This window comes from Nyctibius grandis, chromosome Z (genome assembly GCF_013368605.1).
Source record: "Nyctibius grandis isolate bNycGra1 chromosome Z, bNycGra1.pri, whole genome shotgun sequence".
NCBI lineage: Eukaryota > Metazoa > Chordata > Aves > Nyctibiiformes > Nyctibiidae > Nyctibius > Nyctibius grandis.
Genome location: NC_090695.1, coordinates 2,699,510 through 2,716,474, shown reverse-complemented (window position 1 = coordinate 2,716,474; position 16,965 = coordinate 2,699,510). Strand labels below are relative to the sequence as shown.

Here is a 16,965-nt window from a genome sequence, read left to right as displayed (position 1 = left end):
AGTCAGCTGTTTAAGACAGCTTGGTGGTTATAGGAGGAGGCAGAAGAGATTAGTATGTCTCCCAGCATTTGCGTGCCATGATGCCAGCCCTCCTCCTGCCTCTTTAAGAAATCTGCCTCTTCTCTAATCTGATGTTGGACTTGAGCTTTATTAGTGAAGTGAGGGAGAATGACTAAATCAACTGTATCAGACAAGCCTCAGGACATCTGGAAATTGATCATTCTGCAGAAATAAGCACTCTGTGTTTATTAGCTGGGAGTTCATCACTATTGCTTCTCTTTATCCAATTCCTAAGAGATTTCAAAGCTATCATCATAGCATTAGCTCCTCTGACTGTGCTACTGCAGATAAAGATCAGAAGATCTATCTAATGATGGCTTTCTCGGTCTCCCTCTTTCTTTCTCTAAAGCTATCCTGATTTAAAAAAAAAAAAAAAAAAAGAAGTAAGAAAATAGCTGGAATGAAATAAAGGAGTCTCCATGTCTTAAATTTTTGCCTGTTGGCAATGAGAGTAATTTATTTTTGTTCTACAGCAACGTTGTTTTATTCAGGGAGACACAATCTGCAGAATAGAAAATCCCTCATAGAAGAGATGGAATTTAAAGTTTCTAAAGTGGAGGTGGAAAAGGGGGGAAGATAAAAGGACCTAAAGTCATAAAGCAGTGCTGTACATTGAAAGTGCAGTTATTTTTAAATTATAATACACGTCAAATAGAAGCCAGGGAAATGAATTCCATAAGTTAGAAAGGTAATAATATTACTTTAAGAAGAATAATTACTTTCCTTAACTACATTTATCACATAGTAATTCAGTTCTCCCTTCTGGAATATGATGCAATGCCAAACTTTTGACTGATTTATTTAAAATCAGCCTTAAGAGAAGATTCACCCAGATACGAGGTTTCTTCTGGTTCTTTATTCAAAATGGAGGAGTTATCAAAATGCAAATACTATGACTAACTTAATGTTTAGATGTACATTCCTGTGCAGCTGCATTGCGTAGCTACATCGTGCAAAGAGACTCTGAGAAAAATTGTCTGTAAGAGTTTTCCGATAACAGTGGTCAGATGCATAAATGATTTAAGTACAGCCGTGGATTTCCAGAAGTCTGTGGGGAGTATGAAATCCAGTGCAATGAACTCTCTAAAGAAAAATCTTCCCTAGTAGAAGCTTCTCTGGGATCAATTTTTATCAGCTGATTTTCTGTTTTCCAATGGCAAATTAACATTTATTATCTCTTTTGATCTGGCACTTAAGGGTTCCAGCCTGAGTGTGCATTGTGCTAGATCCTGTACACAAATTAAAGAAGAAAAGGTGGATGTTGTCCAAGAACTTTTCCGTATAAGAACAAGATGAGAGAAAACAGATGAATGCAATAAGCAGAGTGAGCGTGATTTAACAGTAAAGCAAGGATAGTTAATTAATCGTTTGTACAAAGCCTAGCACAATGGAGCTAGACCACATTGCTTTCAACGTTAAGTACTTAATAACAACAACAACAATGACTAGGCCTTTACAATTAATGTATTAATTATCAGTCAGAGCTCATAAGTTGCTTAGCCAGTGAATGAAGAATGCCAGTTTTTTATCCAAAGTACCAAGGGACCCATAAATCTTTAAGAGAAAGGTCAGTTTCACATCAGTATTTTGTACTCTCATAGACAGGCTTTCTGCCAGTCTTCCCTGAACGAGAATACTGCTTCTCCTGATTCACCCTTTTACTTATGAACATTATGATTATGTATTTATAATCACCATTTATAATCATCGTTGGTTTAGGTTTTTGATAATCTCTTTCATTTCTGCCCTTGCTCTTGAAGCTGTCCTTTCTCTTTGCCCTTTCTTTCTCGTCAAACAAATAATGACTGATTTCTTCCTTGCTTTGTTGCCCGTTGCTCACTTGCAAGTGCACACAGTGTTGTCTGTGCTATCAGTAGGACTCAGGAAAGTTAAGGTATGGGTCTTTCATGGGATGAGCGGGCTCTATTTCGGAGGAAATGCACGAAGATCAACAGAGAGGTGATAAATAAGGTCTTAATCAGGCCACCCGTATACATCGCCTTGTTCTATCTCTGGAGCAGCAGCAAAGGATAAAATACACTGGAATCATGGATGTGTGTCTATGAATTTTAAACTCTGAGCCCCCTGAGATGGTGTTGCAGAGGATTTATTTTCACTTGATTCAAAGATGGGTTGAACTGGGTGGTTATCTTACGTAAGACTTTCTGAACAGAGCACTCCAAATGAGAAGAAAAAGGCCAACGAAAGGTGATGATAACAGGTCCATCCACTCAACAGACAGATCTCCTGCTACTGCAGTGTGAATCACAGCCTTGTGAGCAAATCGCTGCACCTCCATGGTTTTCCAACAGTGCCTCTGAGTCTCTGTTTGCATTTTGGTATCTGTGAGAGAAACATGATAGTTCTTCCTTATTGGCTGCTCCAGATCCATAAATTACTCCTGTTCCTCAATTTAGATGAGAATTTCAGTGAAGTGAGTGATATAGGCTGAAGAAACCAAGTGCCTAAAACAAAAGACAGATGGCTGAACCCATGATTCACCAGCGATGAGCTGCAGTTGGGCCATGTAGACTTTGAAGTTATTCATTACATTTATATCTCTTCTGTAGGGGGAGGATTTTCCTCAATGATTTGTATGACCTTGCTAAACCTAGATAGGTGGTAATTGAGCAGCAACTACTTCTTCAGAAGAAACAGAATAAAAATATTGAAAATATTGACTCACCCCAAAGGCAGTAAGCAGCACTTTGGTCTTTGACCTTTAAGCATCCTAGGGTAGTCAATAACCTGGCTGTTAGATGTTGTGCCTGCCACTGATTTTGATTTGGGAGTAGTTTAACCTTGAACCAAGATCCAAGTAACCACGGCAACAGGAAGTCGGCCTCTCCATCCAAGGAGTGGGAATCCATAAATCAAGGTCCCTAATGCAAACACTGTGTGCAGGTAGAGATTTGAGAGGATAAGTGGTTTGTGAGGGATTACCTTTGAAAAAATGAATGACTGTCCCTTGATATGTTGAAGCACAGCTTCACAGAGACTTTTTTTTACATAAATAGAGGTCAACAGGTTACAGCTGCGTGTTTTCATATGGCTCTTTATATAGGCCCTTCAGTTTAATTAGAACCAGATGTTGAATTTATGAGGTTGTTAGCATTATTATGTACCATGTGGGCATGCATATATGTGTATTGATACACACACCTACATATGCATATTTCTTGTGCACAGACTGCATTCAAGAATAAATAATGTTAAGGCTCAAACTCAAGCACTATGGAGTGGTGAAACCTCAGTTTTGGATATTCACAGTTCCATAGTGCTGAATTACCTGGTCAAATATCCCAGCTATTCTGTGTGACACTATTCTATTCAATGTATATCACTCATCTAATGAACAGCTATTTGGTAGTTGGATTTTCCTCTTGCTGTTCAGTGTGTCCCATTTATTCCACATTTCTAAGACTTGGTATGAATAGATGAATGTTTCATTAATGTTGATAATTTTATTTGCAGCACTGCTCTTGAGATGAGGGGTGTATTATTGTTCTCATTTGCAATAGAGAAGCTGAGCAGAGAGAGACTGAAGTTGAATGGATACAATTTGAGATGCTTAATACTTGGTTTGAGGCTCTGGAAGGATGTGTGGTCTAATAGGCAGAAACGCCTCTGCATATCTCCACCAAGCCATGACCTGTAATTCTGTCTCACTCCTGACTTCAAAAAGAAGCCTAAGGAAAATGTGGTCCTTGTGCTCAATGGAACAGGGACCCTGGTGACAAAAGACTGGTAAAGGCCGAGGTACTCATTGTCTTCTTTACCTTGATCTTTACTGATAAGACTGGCCCTCAGTTATCCCAGGCTCCTGAGACTGGTGAGGAAAGGAAACTTACTCTTGGTAGAGGAGAATCTGGTTATGGAAAGGGTAAACAAAATGAACATACATAAATCCATGGGTCTTGACAGGATGCACCCAAAAGTGCTGAGGGAGCTGGCTGATGTCATTATGAGGCCACTCTTGATTATTTTCAAAAGGTTGTGATATTAGGAGAGGATCCTGAGGACTAGGAGAGAGCAAATATCTGTCCAATAAGGTCAAGAAGAAAGACCCAGAGAGGAATAAGCTGGCCAGCTTCATCTTAATCCCTGGGAAGATGATGGAGCAAATAATCCTGGAAAGCATTTCTGAACATATGAAGGACAAGGAGGTGATCAGGAGTAGTCACCGTAAATTTATGAAGGGAAAATTATGCCCGATCAACCTGATGTTGCTTATCTCAACTTCAGCAAGAACTTTCAACATTGTCTCCTATAACCTCTTTATAGACAAACTGATGAAATAAAGACTAGATAAATGTATGCTGAGGTGGACTGAAAACTGGCTAAACTGCCAGGCTCAAAGGGTTGTGATCAGTGGCACAAAGTCCAGCTAGAGGCCAGTCACTGGTGGTGCACCCAAAGTGTACTGGGGCCAAAACTATTTAACATGCTAATTAATGACCTGGGTGATGGGGTAGAGCACACCTTCAGCAAATTTGGAGAAGATACAAAACTGGGAAGAGTGGTTGATATGCCAGAGGGTTATGCTGTCATCCAGAGGGACCTTGACAGGGCTGACAGAAACCTCATGAAGATCAACAAGAAGTGCAAAGTCCTGCACCTGGGGTGGAATAACCCCATGCACCAGTACCTGGTGAGGGCTGACCAGGTGGAAAGCAGCTTGGCAGAAAAGGCCCTGGAGGTCTTGAGGGACACCAAGTTGACCATGATCCATCAATGTGTCTTTGCAGCAAAGAAGGCCAACAGCTTCCTGGGCTTCATTAGAAGAAGCGTTGCCAGTAGATTGACACAGGTGATCTTTGCCATTTATTCATCACTGGTGAGGCCATACCTGGACTACTGTGTCCAGTTTTGGGCTCAGAGATATGGCCATATGGGAGAGAGTCCAACAAAAGGCCACAAAGATGATTGAGGGTCTGTGGAGCATCCCTCTTATGAAGAAAGGCTGAGGCAGCTGGGACTGTTCAGCCTGGAGGAGAGAACGTTTAGGGGGATCTTATCCATGTGTATAAATGTCTGATGTGGAAGAGTAAAGACGATGGAGCTAGACTCTTCTCAGTTGTGTCCAGTGACAGGACAAGAGGCAGTGAGCACAAAATGAAACACAGGTCATTATGTCTGAACACCACAAAACACATTTTTGCTGTGAGGATGACTGAGCATTTGAACAGGTCACCCAGAGAGGCTGTGGAGTCTCCCTCCTTGGAGATATTCAAAACCTTACCAGACATAGTCCAGGGCAACCTGCTTTAGCCAACCCTGCTTGAGCAGAGGGGGTGGACTAAATGATCTCAGGAGGAGCCTTCCAGTCTCAGCTGCTCTGTGATTTTTGAATCTTCATATAATTTAATTGGCAAAATCTCATGCATTTTATCTAAGGCCCATGTGCATGTTGAGATTTGAAAAGAGAGGAATTTGTGAAGGATTAGCTTTGAAAAATGAATGACGGTCCTGGGTGTGTTGAAGTCCAACATCACAGAGAGCAGGAGAGGTTTCATAAGTTGGCAAAGACACAACACAAAGTCCTCACCCTGGCAGACTTTTGCTCCAACCTCATGAGAGCGCGGCTACTGGATTTTTACAAAGCAGCAACTGCTAAGAGTTTTCTAAAATGGGAAAAAAACCTCCCAGTCTTATTGTAAAAAGTGACTGAGGCATTTTAACTGCCTTTCTGTTTGGTAAATTCATATACTTACAGATGTATATGCAATATGTATACTCACACATGAACTCATAGAAACATTACATATAAATGGGTGGATACTCATTCAGGTGTGCTAGGCAGATATCTAATATGTAAAATTTAAATCCCAGCAGTTTAAATTTGACACATTTACAAGCAAACAAAATGGGTTCAAATCATAAGAGAGTTTGAGAAACATTGTTAAAGGAGGAATCCACCAGCCCTGAGTGCATGAGTTTTATTTTTCTGGAATATTTGACCTCTTTGGTGTATTTCTACTGCTCATTTCTTCTGCAGAGTAATCCCTAGGTATAAAAATGTATGACAAATTGCTCTTTTTTTTTAAACTCCCACCTCTTTAATGAGTTGCAAGCTATATTTTCATTAGGAAGGGTGTTCCTAAAAATAAGTGTAAGTGAAATACACTTTAGACAGGGAATTACATACGAGGCTGTTGCTGATGCCTGCTCCTTACTGTGATGAAACACCCACTGAGTCAAGTCATTATAGAAGAGAATTGTGTGAGCGTGGAGAATACACTACCTAGCTAGAGAATGACAAATAGACAATCTCACTAAATACAGATATGAAGCATGTCTTTATACGTATATGTGGTTTTGCTTGGAGAATAAAAGTAGTAATGTGGCATTATTATGTTGGTTTACCATTTTTTATAGAGATAGTGATGGTATATGCTGAACCAAAATTATAAAAAAAATCCCAATCATGTTCCTTGCTAGTATCAAGACCATATTACAAGCACATACACAGGAAAGTATGGAAATATGTCAGGACAGCAAGGACAGCAATTGACTACTCTTTTCCAGATGTTCTCCAGAGAGGTTGCTTTATCAATATTCATGCAAATTTTGTTTCCTTCCTCAGGAATTTCAGGTCCCCACTTAAAAGCAGACCAGACTTCACTTCATAGCAAAATTGAAAGTTCTGCCTGTAACATGATCACCAGAAGGAAACCAGCAGCTGTTGACAGTGTTGCAATGCCAACTCCAGTATTATCTCTCCTACCTTCATCATCAACAACATCTGAAGCAGGTAGTGTTTCCCTCCATCCCCTCTATTTCTTCCCCATCTTCTTCCTTCTGGCACTGCACTGAACAATATGTGCTTGTACTGCTCTTCCTGGTTGGAGAAGTAGCTGCAAATGTGCATATCTAATGTGATAATCAGGCTGTAATTTTTCTAACACTTTCTTATCATGATCATATCTTGGCATATCAAATCTATTTTATTCACATGCCACCACGGGTGCAATAATGAGGACACAAGTAGCACCAGCCTGTATGGTCTAGCAGGGGACTCTGAAGCAAGACTCTTGGGTTCCTTTCTCAGCCCCGTTGTTCATTTATTTGAATGTTCCCGTCCTTGTAGCACGAACATGCTGAATACACAGTGAATAGCTGAGGAGCAGCTGAGATTTCTTTCTGCATACTTCAGTGATTTTAGCATAATATTCTGTCTTGCAAATGTGAAATTGTCTGGGGCGATGAACAGTGATTTAAAATATATCAGAATAAATAAGTCAGAATAACATGTTTTTCAATCAACTTATATTTTGTGCTTCTGTTTTGAATCAGAGCTGAAAGGTGATAGCTTTATACAGTCAGAAATTGAGCCAAGTCTTTCAGGCATCACCATGCCTTTTCTTGGGCGCGGTCAAAGAATTAATCTTGCATTGTGTCTTAATTTCCAGTGAATGGGGAACCCACAGGACATTAACTTACATGCAGCCATTAAGAGTTTTGTAGTCTTGTCAAACCTCTGATTCCACATTCACAAAAAGTGTATTTGTATCACTGAGTTATGGAATGATTACATATTTAACTATGCAATTGAAAGTGCTGTTTCAGTAGACTCCTTTTGATTTTCCTCTAATTTCCTGAATAAACAGTGAAAACAAAAGATCTGTGCTGTAAAGTAGCCTCTATAAACCTAAATTTTTATATAAAAAAATCAGGATTCTCTGTTTAGGCTTTAATACTTTCCTATATATAAACTAAGGACAGATTTTTTAATGCAGCAGAGAATGAAAGCACACAAATATTTTATGATCAGTTTCAAGATGAAAGTATATGCTTGACTGCATAGTTCATTCTTTCCATTTTCAGAAGTCTAATTAAATTATTGGTTTATCTGTAGCCCAGATGTTGAAATAATTTAGTGAAAACTGAAAGAAACTGTGTTAATGGGAAAACAGGACAATGCTATGGGTTTTCTGTAATTAATAGGGAGCTCTTTGAAAATTCCTCCATTCAAACCAAGTTGACAAACTGAGCCCAGCTGTTGAGCAGTCTTCTCTGTGCCATATTCTTGCAAGAAGCCTCGAGCAACTCTGAAGGGATGGAGAATGACAGACATTAAGAAGGATCTTTAGTGCTGCAGCTATAACAAGGCCATCGAGAATAAAGTTAGAGGAGCGATGGAGAACTTCCCAGGGGTCTGACCTACCTGGGCTCATCTCCTCATTCAACACCGCTGTGCTGGAGTGGGTCCTACAGCCTGCTTTAAGCTGCCCTTGGAAACGTATATTTTTGGTAGAGATTTCTCTCTTTGCCTCAGAAGCTATTTCCAGCATCATATCAATCCTCTGTGACTTCCTGGCATGGTCTGTGGCCGTTTCAATTTGTTTCTGTCTGTGAGACGGAGCCTCACTGCATCTGCATACCCTGGGGAGAGGAAAAACACCAGGCCTCCATGTGCCTTATTTTAAATGTGTAACACTGGTTTTTAAGGTTAACACTGGTTCTTGCTTGTTTGGGGCAGCTAGGTAAGGTTGTTAAAGGGTGGAGGAAAAGTACAAAAGCCTGTGCTACGTCAAGTATTTCTAGTTTCTCTTCACTTTGTGCTGGATTGTGCCAAATAGCTTTAGGTCTTCACGGAGGCAGTGTGTGGCCCTACAGCCCAGGGAGTTGTAGGGAGATAACTGTGCTGCCCAGGCAGCGAAGCGCCCCCCCCAACCCCACATCCCTAGCACCTGGAGGTTGCCATCATGTTGTATCATCTCTATAGGAGCATACTCCCTTTTTCATATGCCTGCGTGCAGACATAGCGTTACTATTTCCCACCTCCTCTTCAACCCCTTTCAGATGAATTCCACCAAATAGAGTAAGACAAATGTCTTCCTCCCAAAGCAAGATTTCCATGTGCAAACAGCAAAGTATATGCAGGAAGAGAACAACAAAGCCTAAAAACAATGCAGACCAACTTGGGTCCAGGGCTGGGCAGGGTCTGTCTGGATAAAATGGAAAAGATTAGTACTTAGCTTTGGTTTTCATCAGAGCAGTGTATCAAATGGCAATATAGCGGAATATTTTATATCAAAGATTGCTCACCAAGAGCTTCCAGATGAGTTGATAACACCTAATGGCTCTCACTTCAATAGTAGTTTATTTTGGCAGATCTCCTTGATATTTTGTCATCTGCACACCTCATCAAATCTTCCCCCTGCAGACCCATCAGACTCTTTTCCGCATAGTCTCCATACTCCAAATGTAGAATCAGATGTCCTTGACTCTCAATAGTCAAAATAATATTGGGTTTCCTAATATCTCCTTTAAAAGGCTTGACTTGAAAGCACATTACTTATTTAGTACATGCATTCTGACTATTGGCAGACTATGTAACACAACTCAAATACTTTCAAGTTCAGAGACTTGCTAGGAAGAAAAGCAAAAGCATTATTGGTAGCTTCTAACAAGCTTCCTGAGACAGTCATAAACACCCCAAAGCATTTACAAAAAAAAAAATTCATGCAGTAAGCCAGCATAGAACAGAGTAGAAGTTTTTTTTTCTAAATGAGAAAATGAGTTTTGGTCCAAAAGGAAACAGACTGTCAGTTTGCAAAGTCTTAGGAGGGCAAAAACATATATAAACAACATGAAGGAAGACACTGAGAATGGTGTTCAGCTATAGATTTACATGTAAGTGTAGATATTTACCCATAATTGTCTGCATATCAGTTAATTTTGGAGCACTACGCAGTTTGGCAGAAAGCAGATGCCTACCTTTGTTCCACTCAGTCACTGTCTGCTCACCATCAGGCTCCACTCAGGATACTCAGCCCGGGTGACCTGGACCTATTGGGTGCCTAAGACACTCATTGGATTTGGCAGGATGGACAGGAGACCTGCACTTTCCTTATCCAGTATCAGGGTGTCAGAAGGATGTCCATGTTGACCTTAAATTACATTGAGTTCCCATTTTAGAAAAGGAGGTCATCCTCTACCAACTATGCAGACCAGATCTCCTTTGACTGTGATGGGGTGGCAATACTACGCTGAAGAAAAAAAACAACTACAGATAAATCTCAGTAAAGGCATAAAATCTATGCAGATACTCGGCTAATGCTTTACTCTATTCCATTTCCTGCCCTTTGGCTTACTTTCTTGCCAATGAAAGTTGAGAGCAATGCCAAATCTCCTGTTTTCACCACAAACCTTGCCATTTTTCCTGTACTTTTGCTAAAATTCCCATCTTCAAGATTTCCATCATCAACTGAAAAATTTCATCTTGACTTTCTGGAAAAAAATTGCGTCTTGAATATGGGAATTTGAAATAAAAATCGTGAAAATGTGCCCTCACAATAGCAATAAAAGGCAAAAGGTGGACAGCGAATACAAAGAGTGTGCATAATGTTTAATTTCTTAAATCTTCTGACCTGAAGCTACTCTCAGGATCTGGTAGGGTCTCAAAGGAGTCGAATGCTTAGGGCTGGAAATATTGGGACTATATATGTCAATCACCAGTGAGGCCAGATGAGAGTAATCATTTTGTGTGACAGGGAGCTAACCTTTTTTTGATCAGATGACTGAGAAACAGCTCACTGCCACTTGCCCTTAGGGCTCTTGCATCCACACTTTTTAGGGGTGACCTACTTGAGAGGAATTTCATGCAACTAATTAGCTTCTCCAGAGCAATTTGGATATTTCATTTCCTTTCTCTTTTTCTTTGGTACCAAAATGACTGCATTCCTCTTTTGTTTTGTCCTCTGTGAATCGCAAACTGCAAGTGGGTTTTATTTTTCTTTTTGGTGTGGGGAGTGGGTTACATATGGAAAATGTATTTTGTTTTGTAATTAATGAAAACCAGACTTTGGGAAGTTGGCCATCCAGGTCTTTATTTATAAGAGAGCATATGTCTGTGTTTTGTTTATGACTCACTCCTACTTCTTGCATTGTAACTTGGGTTTGTTTACGCAAGCTCTTTGCTGAATCCAAGCAACATGGTGGTAGCCAATAATTTCTGTTCTCCAAGAGGGGAGGACAGTGAGTGAGGTTTGCATGATGAATCTGTCATAGCTCATAGTGAAAAAGAGGAGATTCTACCGCTTGATGGCTCCTGGTTATCTACAGAAAATGCTACAACAGCAAGTTTATTTAAACTACTGCTAGAAGATTAGCCTGTTAGCCATGAAGGAAGTGATAACCCCTAAATGAACCTTCCTCAAAATCTTGGCTGCTCTGGAAAGTTCAAGGATTTCAAACCCAAATGGCTGCTTGGCAATCAGGTGTAAATTAAGTTTGCAAGTAGATGTGGGCTGAGGTTAATTTAGTGGGATATTTTATTCTTTACTGAAAAGAAATTCTGAACTCCACCATTTCTTTTCCAGCAGCAGAGAACGGATATGTTAGGAGTGAAAGGAAGCACCAGTTGTTGCAATAGCAGAATTAATACGTTCTGTTTCACTCACAAAGGGGTAGTTACTTAAAATCCGTGTGCAAATCCTGAACTCTGAACAGATGCCATGTTCAGTAAAGTACGAGACAATTTAAGAAAAACAAGCAAGGTCTTGTGTCCTAAGTAAAGGACCAGGAGCCAAGACGTGGTGGGTAGTCTTTCCAGCTCTGACAATGACTCACAACGTGACCTTGGCAAGAGACTTAACTACTTTGGACTTCATTCAGAGCTAAAGTAAGTTATCTGAACCAGCAGTAAGCTTACTTCAGGGGCCATTGAAGTCAATTATATGACTGAGTAGTTTCAGCTAGTATCTGTGGAGATGATAGTAAAGGAACCCAGGCAGGGGTAATGAATTTGCCACAGGTGAAGTGACCCACACAGCTTGCCTGTGCCAACTAGTTTTAGTAACAAACACTTTTCATACTAACAGGCATCCACGCCAAGAATTAAAGACCAGGGTGAGGACATCAGGTGTATATGTTTAGGGCACAGAAAGTTTAATAGTTATGGTGGGCCAATATGACAACTATACTAAGCAACCCTTCCTTCCCTCCCACTAGATGTTTGGAAATGAGAATGAAGCAAACCCACAATAAAACATCGCTGTAGAAAAGCTTTGTTGCTTTAGAAGAGGGGAGAGCTGTAGAGAAATCTCTGAGGACTGCTTAATAGTCACAGTTGTGTTTTAATCTAGGACAGTAAAAAAGGAGGTAACAGCAATTCTTCTGGGATGGTAATAGATAATCTTTTAACTTACTTTTAGTTGCTTTTCTATGCAGAGTCCTTTCTCACAGTCATCGCTTCTTCAGTAGTCGTTTTCAACCTACTGTGCTTGAAAACATCTAATCTTCCCGACACTGAAAGCAGACAAGGAGGGTTTCTGTTCACTGTTGTTTGACTGACCCCTGTTTCTGTTCTTTTCTCCCAACAGCCAGCCCACCACTGAAAAAAAGGTTCAAGCGCCGTGAAATCGAAGCAATCCAGTGCGAGGTGCGCAAGATGTGCAACTACACCAAGATCCTGTCCACAAAGAAGAACCTGGATCACGTGAACAAGATCCTGAAAGCCAAGAGGCTGCAGAGACAATCAAAGACAGGCAATAACTTTGTCAAGAAGCGGAGGGGGCGTCCTCGGAAGCAACCCCTCTCCTTTGACGAAGACTCCAGAGACCAAATGCCCGTTCTGGAAAAATGCGTTGACCTTCCCAGCAAAAGGGGTCAGAGACTGACACTCAACCCTTTGATATTGGAGCAAGCAGCCACTCAAGATACAATCATGGCCACCATCGAGGCTGTCATACACATGGCTCGAGAGACACCACCTCCGCCACCTCCTCTCCCTCCTCCCCCGCCTCCACCCCCTCTCCCTCCACCCCGGACACCCCGTATTGGGAAGAGGAAAAGCAAGTCCCCGCAGGAGGAAGAGGAGGATGTGAAAGTGAAGCGGCACCGGAAAGGCAGAGGGAGCGAAAGCGAAGGCCTTCCCTAAGGCCGGCGCACCCCGTCGGATGTCAGGTGCTGGTAGCAGAGCACACCAGGACTGAGGGACTAGAGGCACACGGTCCACTTCGCCCCTGCAGCAGCACCAGACTCACTCATCCCTTGGGTGGCCAGAACCCGTTGCGGAGAGCTGTGCCAGCCAGAGTTCACATCTTCCTCTTCAACACTTTGGCCGCAGCCCCCCAGGAAAGAGGGGGAAAGGGTATGGGAAAGGTGGGGGGTGAGGGTACGGGGGGTGTGTCAAAGTTGGGGAGAGCATCTGCTTTGCAGAGTTTCCAAAACTAGTCAGCATCTCAGCATTGCTGTTCTCATACCATACCCAGAGGCGGGAGGTCATCCTCGCAAAGAGCTGAACGTTGTCACTAGGGCTGCATGCTCGACTCTGATTCTGTTTGGCGGGCCGGGTGAAACTAAGAGTAACCATACCATAGTAGAAATCACTGTAAAAAAAAGAAAAAAAAAAAGAAACAAAAAAAAACATGACAAAAAAATGTAATTTTCTCAACTGTGATCTTGGTTCTTATCTGTTTGAATTTTTTTTCCAGTTTTATATACCTACCAGGCTTTGGGGCAGCATAACCCAAAATGCCTGACTCCTGCTAGAACTATATATTTCTTTCTTATTTACTTGCCTAGTTACAACTAGCTGCAATATAGGCAATAGAAAATTAGAGCCTTACACTCACGCACACTCATTCCAAGTGCTATCCCAAGGAACGACAGAATATCACAGCATTTAAAATAAGGTGTACATGGATATTCAGTTACGATAGCACGATTCTATGAAGCAACTTGGCATTTTCAATGGCATGTGCAAAAGGTGTCATCAGTCAACCAAGTTGTTTTGATGCTCAATACATATGAGTAGAGAACAGCAAGACACTTCTGGGGAATAGAGTTATAGTGGACAAAATCACCAAAAAAAAAGAATATAAAAAAGATAAAAGAAATAAAAATAGGACAGAAAAAATAGAGTAAAAAGACAGGGCCCAAATCTACTGGTTCTTACCACCTACAATTCCCAGTGAAATTGATGGGAAACCCAGGATCCGAATTATTTGCATTGGGTAGCAATGCCTTGATATGTTCTTTTAAAGAAAATAGATAAAGTAGATTGTTTTTAAAAAAATAGAGAACAAAACCCTATGGAAAATAGGTTCTTTCTTGGCAATTATTTCTTAAAAAATAAAAGGAATAAGTGTTCTTATCTGAAAATAAAAATAAAAATGTTCAAAGGGTATCACCACTGCAATTGTATTAATGCCACTTTGGACATGTTCTCCAAGTTGTGGTTGCCTTAATAAACTAAAACCATTTTTTTTTGTACATAATGTAATTATAAAGCTCTCAGTCTGCATGGATGCAAACTGTGTGTGACAAATTGTCTCTTTAAATGGTCAGTTCAAATTGTACATTTCTCATTCAAGTTGTACGTTAGCCATTGATTTAACTTGGGTAAGATACCCGAGCTCCATTTCCACAGCCCAATTAAAATGATTAACTAAAACAAAGACTGAACATGAAGCTGTTCCATTGCAGTAACAATGCTTTAAAAAAAAAAAAAAAAAGTCAGTTGTTGAAATCTGAAATAGGTACTTTCAAATTTATTTCATTTCTTCTTAAAGTCCTTCAGTTCACTCAACACCTGGCATGGCAAGATGGTTATTAAAATGGGAGTGGGGAGGGGAAATTCCAGCAAGGAAGCAGGGATTGGAATTATTTAATGGTTCACAAGCCCACTGCTATTCCTTTTTTTGAGAAACCTTTGAACTGGCTTACTGCCAAGGAAACTTCAAATAGCATGACACTAAAAAAAAACCAAAACAACAAACCCAACAAAAAAAAGTCCCCACAAAAAAAATACTGTGTTTCTATTCTGTTATTTATTTACAAAAATCATATCAAGACTATGGTGTTACAGGGACACTGTAAATATACAGCTCATTATTTTTGAAGACTGATTTTTCTTCTGTGATAGCACCTTAGCTTATTAAAACGGAATGCATTTGGGGTTTGGATTGGGTTTGAGGAGCTGGAAAAGGGGATATTTTTTTTTTTAAAGGTTGGAACAAATCTTGAGATCCTATCTTCTTAAAACTGGTAAGAGGGATCACAGAATTTTGTTTCCAATTTGTTTTGCATCATTTGTGATACTCATTTGCGCTTTTTGTTTTCCAATTAATGCAGCTTAGAAATAAACTGGCTCATTGCTCATTCTGTTACAACCAATTTTGCTTTTCAGTTCTCTTGAATTAGCACAGTGTTATTGACTGAAGTTGTAGGCCTGCAGAAAATAATGCTTAAGCCTTCTCGAGCTCCTCCCTTCTTTCTTAAAAAGCATAGGACTGAGGTTTAGTTGATTCAGAAGTCTTTTTTTTTCCATCGCTCCTTTGAGCCTGAAACTAGGGGATATTGTCACTTAAAATGCAATAAAAACTGTAAGTTTGGTATTGCAGGCAGCCTATATGCTTAAATTAAGCTAAACAACTTGTCCTTAGTTTTATCTTCAGTGATCTCTGTATTAGCATTGAAGGACATTTCAATGTGTAGCGAGTGGAGCAAAGGTCTGAAAGGACCAAATTCTGTCACTGAATGCCCGTCGTGGCTTCAAGACATGTCAGACCTGACAAAGTGCTGATAAGGTCTTGATTTGAGCTGGACCTTTCTGCATAGACTAGGATGCAACCCCCGCAGGGAAAGATCACTGAATGCCCATGCTTTTAAACTTCAGGAAAAGAATGCTCTTATCCTTCCAAAAAGTACTATACAGAATGCTGCTAGAGGCACAGTGCTGAAGGAGAGCAGCCACTCAGAGGGTACCACCCCATATAACCTTCACCGAGAAAAAAAATTAAGAGGTCCTTTTGGCCCTAGAGAAACTAAGGGTAGCGGTAAAGACTTGGTAGCTGCAAGCTGTCAGCATAGCATGGGGTCTATCCAGATTCCCAAGGTTTGTTTTTTTTCAGCAAGAAGGTGCTGGTAGAGCATGGTGCTGCAGTACAGCCTTTGCTGTTTGTCCAAACAACAGCCTGGTGCAGCCGGTCCTGGCTGGCAGGAAGATTATCTTGTTAATTTGTATGAAAGCAGGCTGAAAATACTGTTAGATGGCACTCAGAGTTTGTGTTCTGCATGTTGCATAGTCTATAAATATGATAAGCAAGTTGCTGACAGAATAATATTATAAGGCGATGTACTACATGCAGATCATAAAGGATTTAGTTTTAGGGCTTAAGGCTAAAATCCCACTCCTGCAGTTTATTACCCAACAATATTCCAGTAATAAGCTTTTTGATATATTTTTTTTCCCCTACCACTAGGAAGATTTACTGAGGAACTCTCTAAATTCTCTCCACACATTACCAAGAACAGTATAAAACTGGGGTGAAAGCCCTTTTGCTTAATAAGACCAAAAAGACCTTTCAAACACCTCTGCTGTGTCACAGATTATCACATGTCTTAGCATGCTTCAATAAAAGCGTGAAACAAAATCACATGGCTGTGAGCCATATAAAATAAGGCCATGGGTTTACATCCTCTCCGTGGGTCTTGTGTTTCTCAACCCAGCATAAAACCAGGAATGGGGACAAGCATGCGAGGAGAGGGGAAAAAAACCACAACCACTTGTGTCTCCAAGAGCTTCATACTGCCAGTTTCTTGAGCCCTTCAATATTAAATTTTCTGTGAAGCACCTTGCATGTTTTTAGGTAACTGTCAAAAAAAAAGAAAAAAAAAGTTGTAATAGTCAGCAGCTACTAGGGTATCCTACAGCAATGCTTTGAACCATTCGTGTAGAATATTCTGTTTGCGTTGCTACATTTTTTGGGTAGCGTCTGGTACAATGAGGTGCTGGTTCGTCACTGGGGCTTCTGAGTGCTACAGCAATACGACGAATAAACAGGAATTGCTGTTCCGTGCACAAGGATTTCCCCAACTCTTATTTTCACAGGCCCTGATTCAGGACTGCACTTAAGCACATTTAAGTAGTATCCTGAAGAGTAAAAAGAACAT

The 16,965-nt window shown here is 40.5% G+C and overlaps 1 protein-coding gene across 3 annotated transcripts in view; it reads left to right on the top strand.

The window, feature by feature from the left end:
* SETBP1 (SET binding protein 1) overlaps positions 1-13,127 on the top strand; it is a 261,399-nt gene extending 248,272 nt beyond the window's left edge. For all 3 annotated transcript variants that reach the window (XM_068422708.1, XM_068422707.1, XM_068422706.1), the window contains 2 exons: positions 6,647-6,814; positions 12,390-13,127. In XM_068422708.1, coding sequence (XP_068278809.1) covers positions 6,647-6,814; positions 12,390-12,946 — 725 coding nt within the window. In that variant the 3' untranslated portion in view covers positions 12,947-13,127. The remainder of the gene's footprint in view (positions 1-6,646; positions 6,815-12,389) is intronic.
* Positions 13,128-16,965: the final 3,838 nt, after the last annotated feature.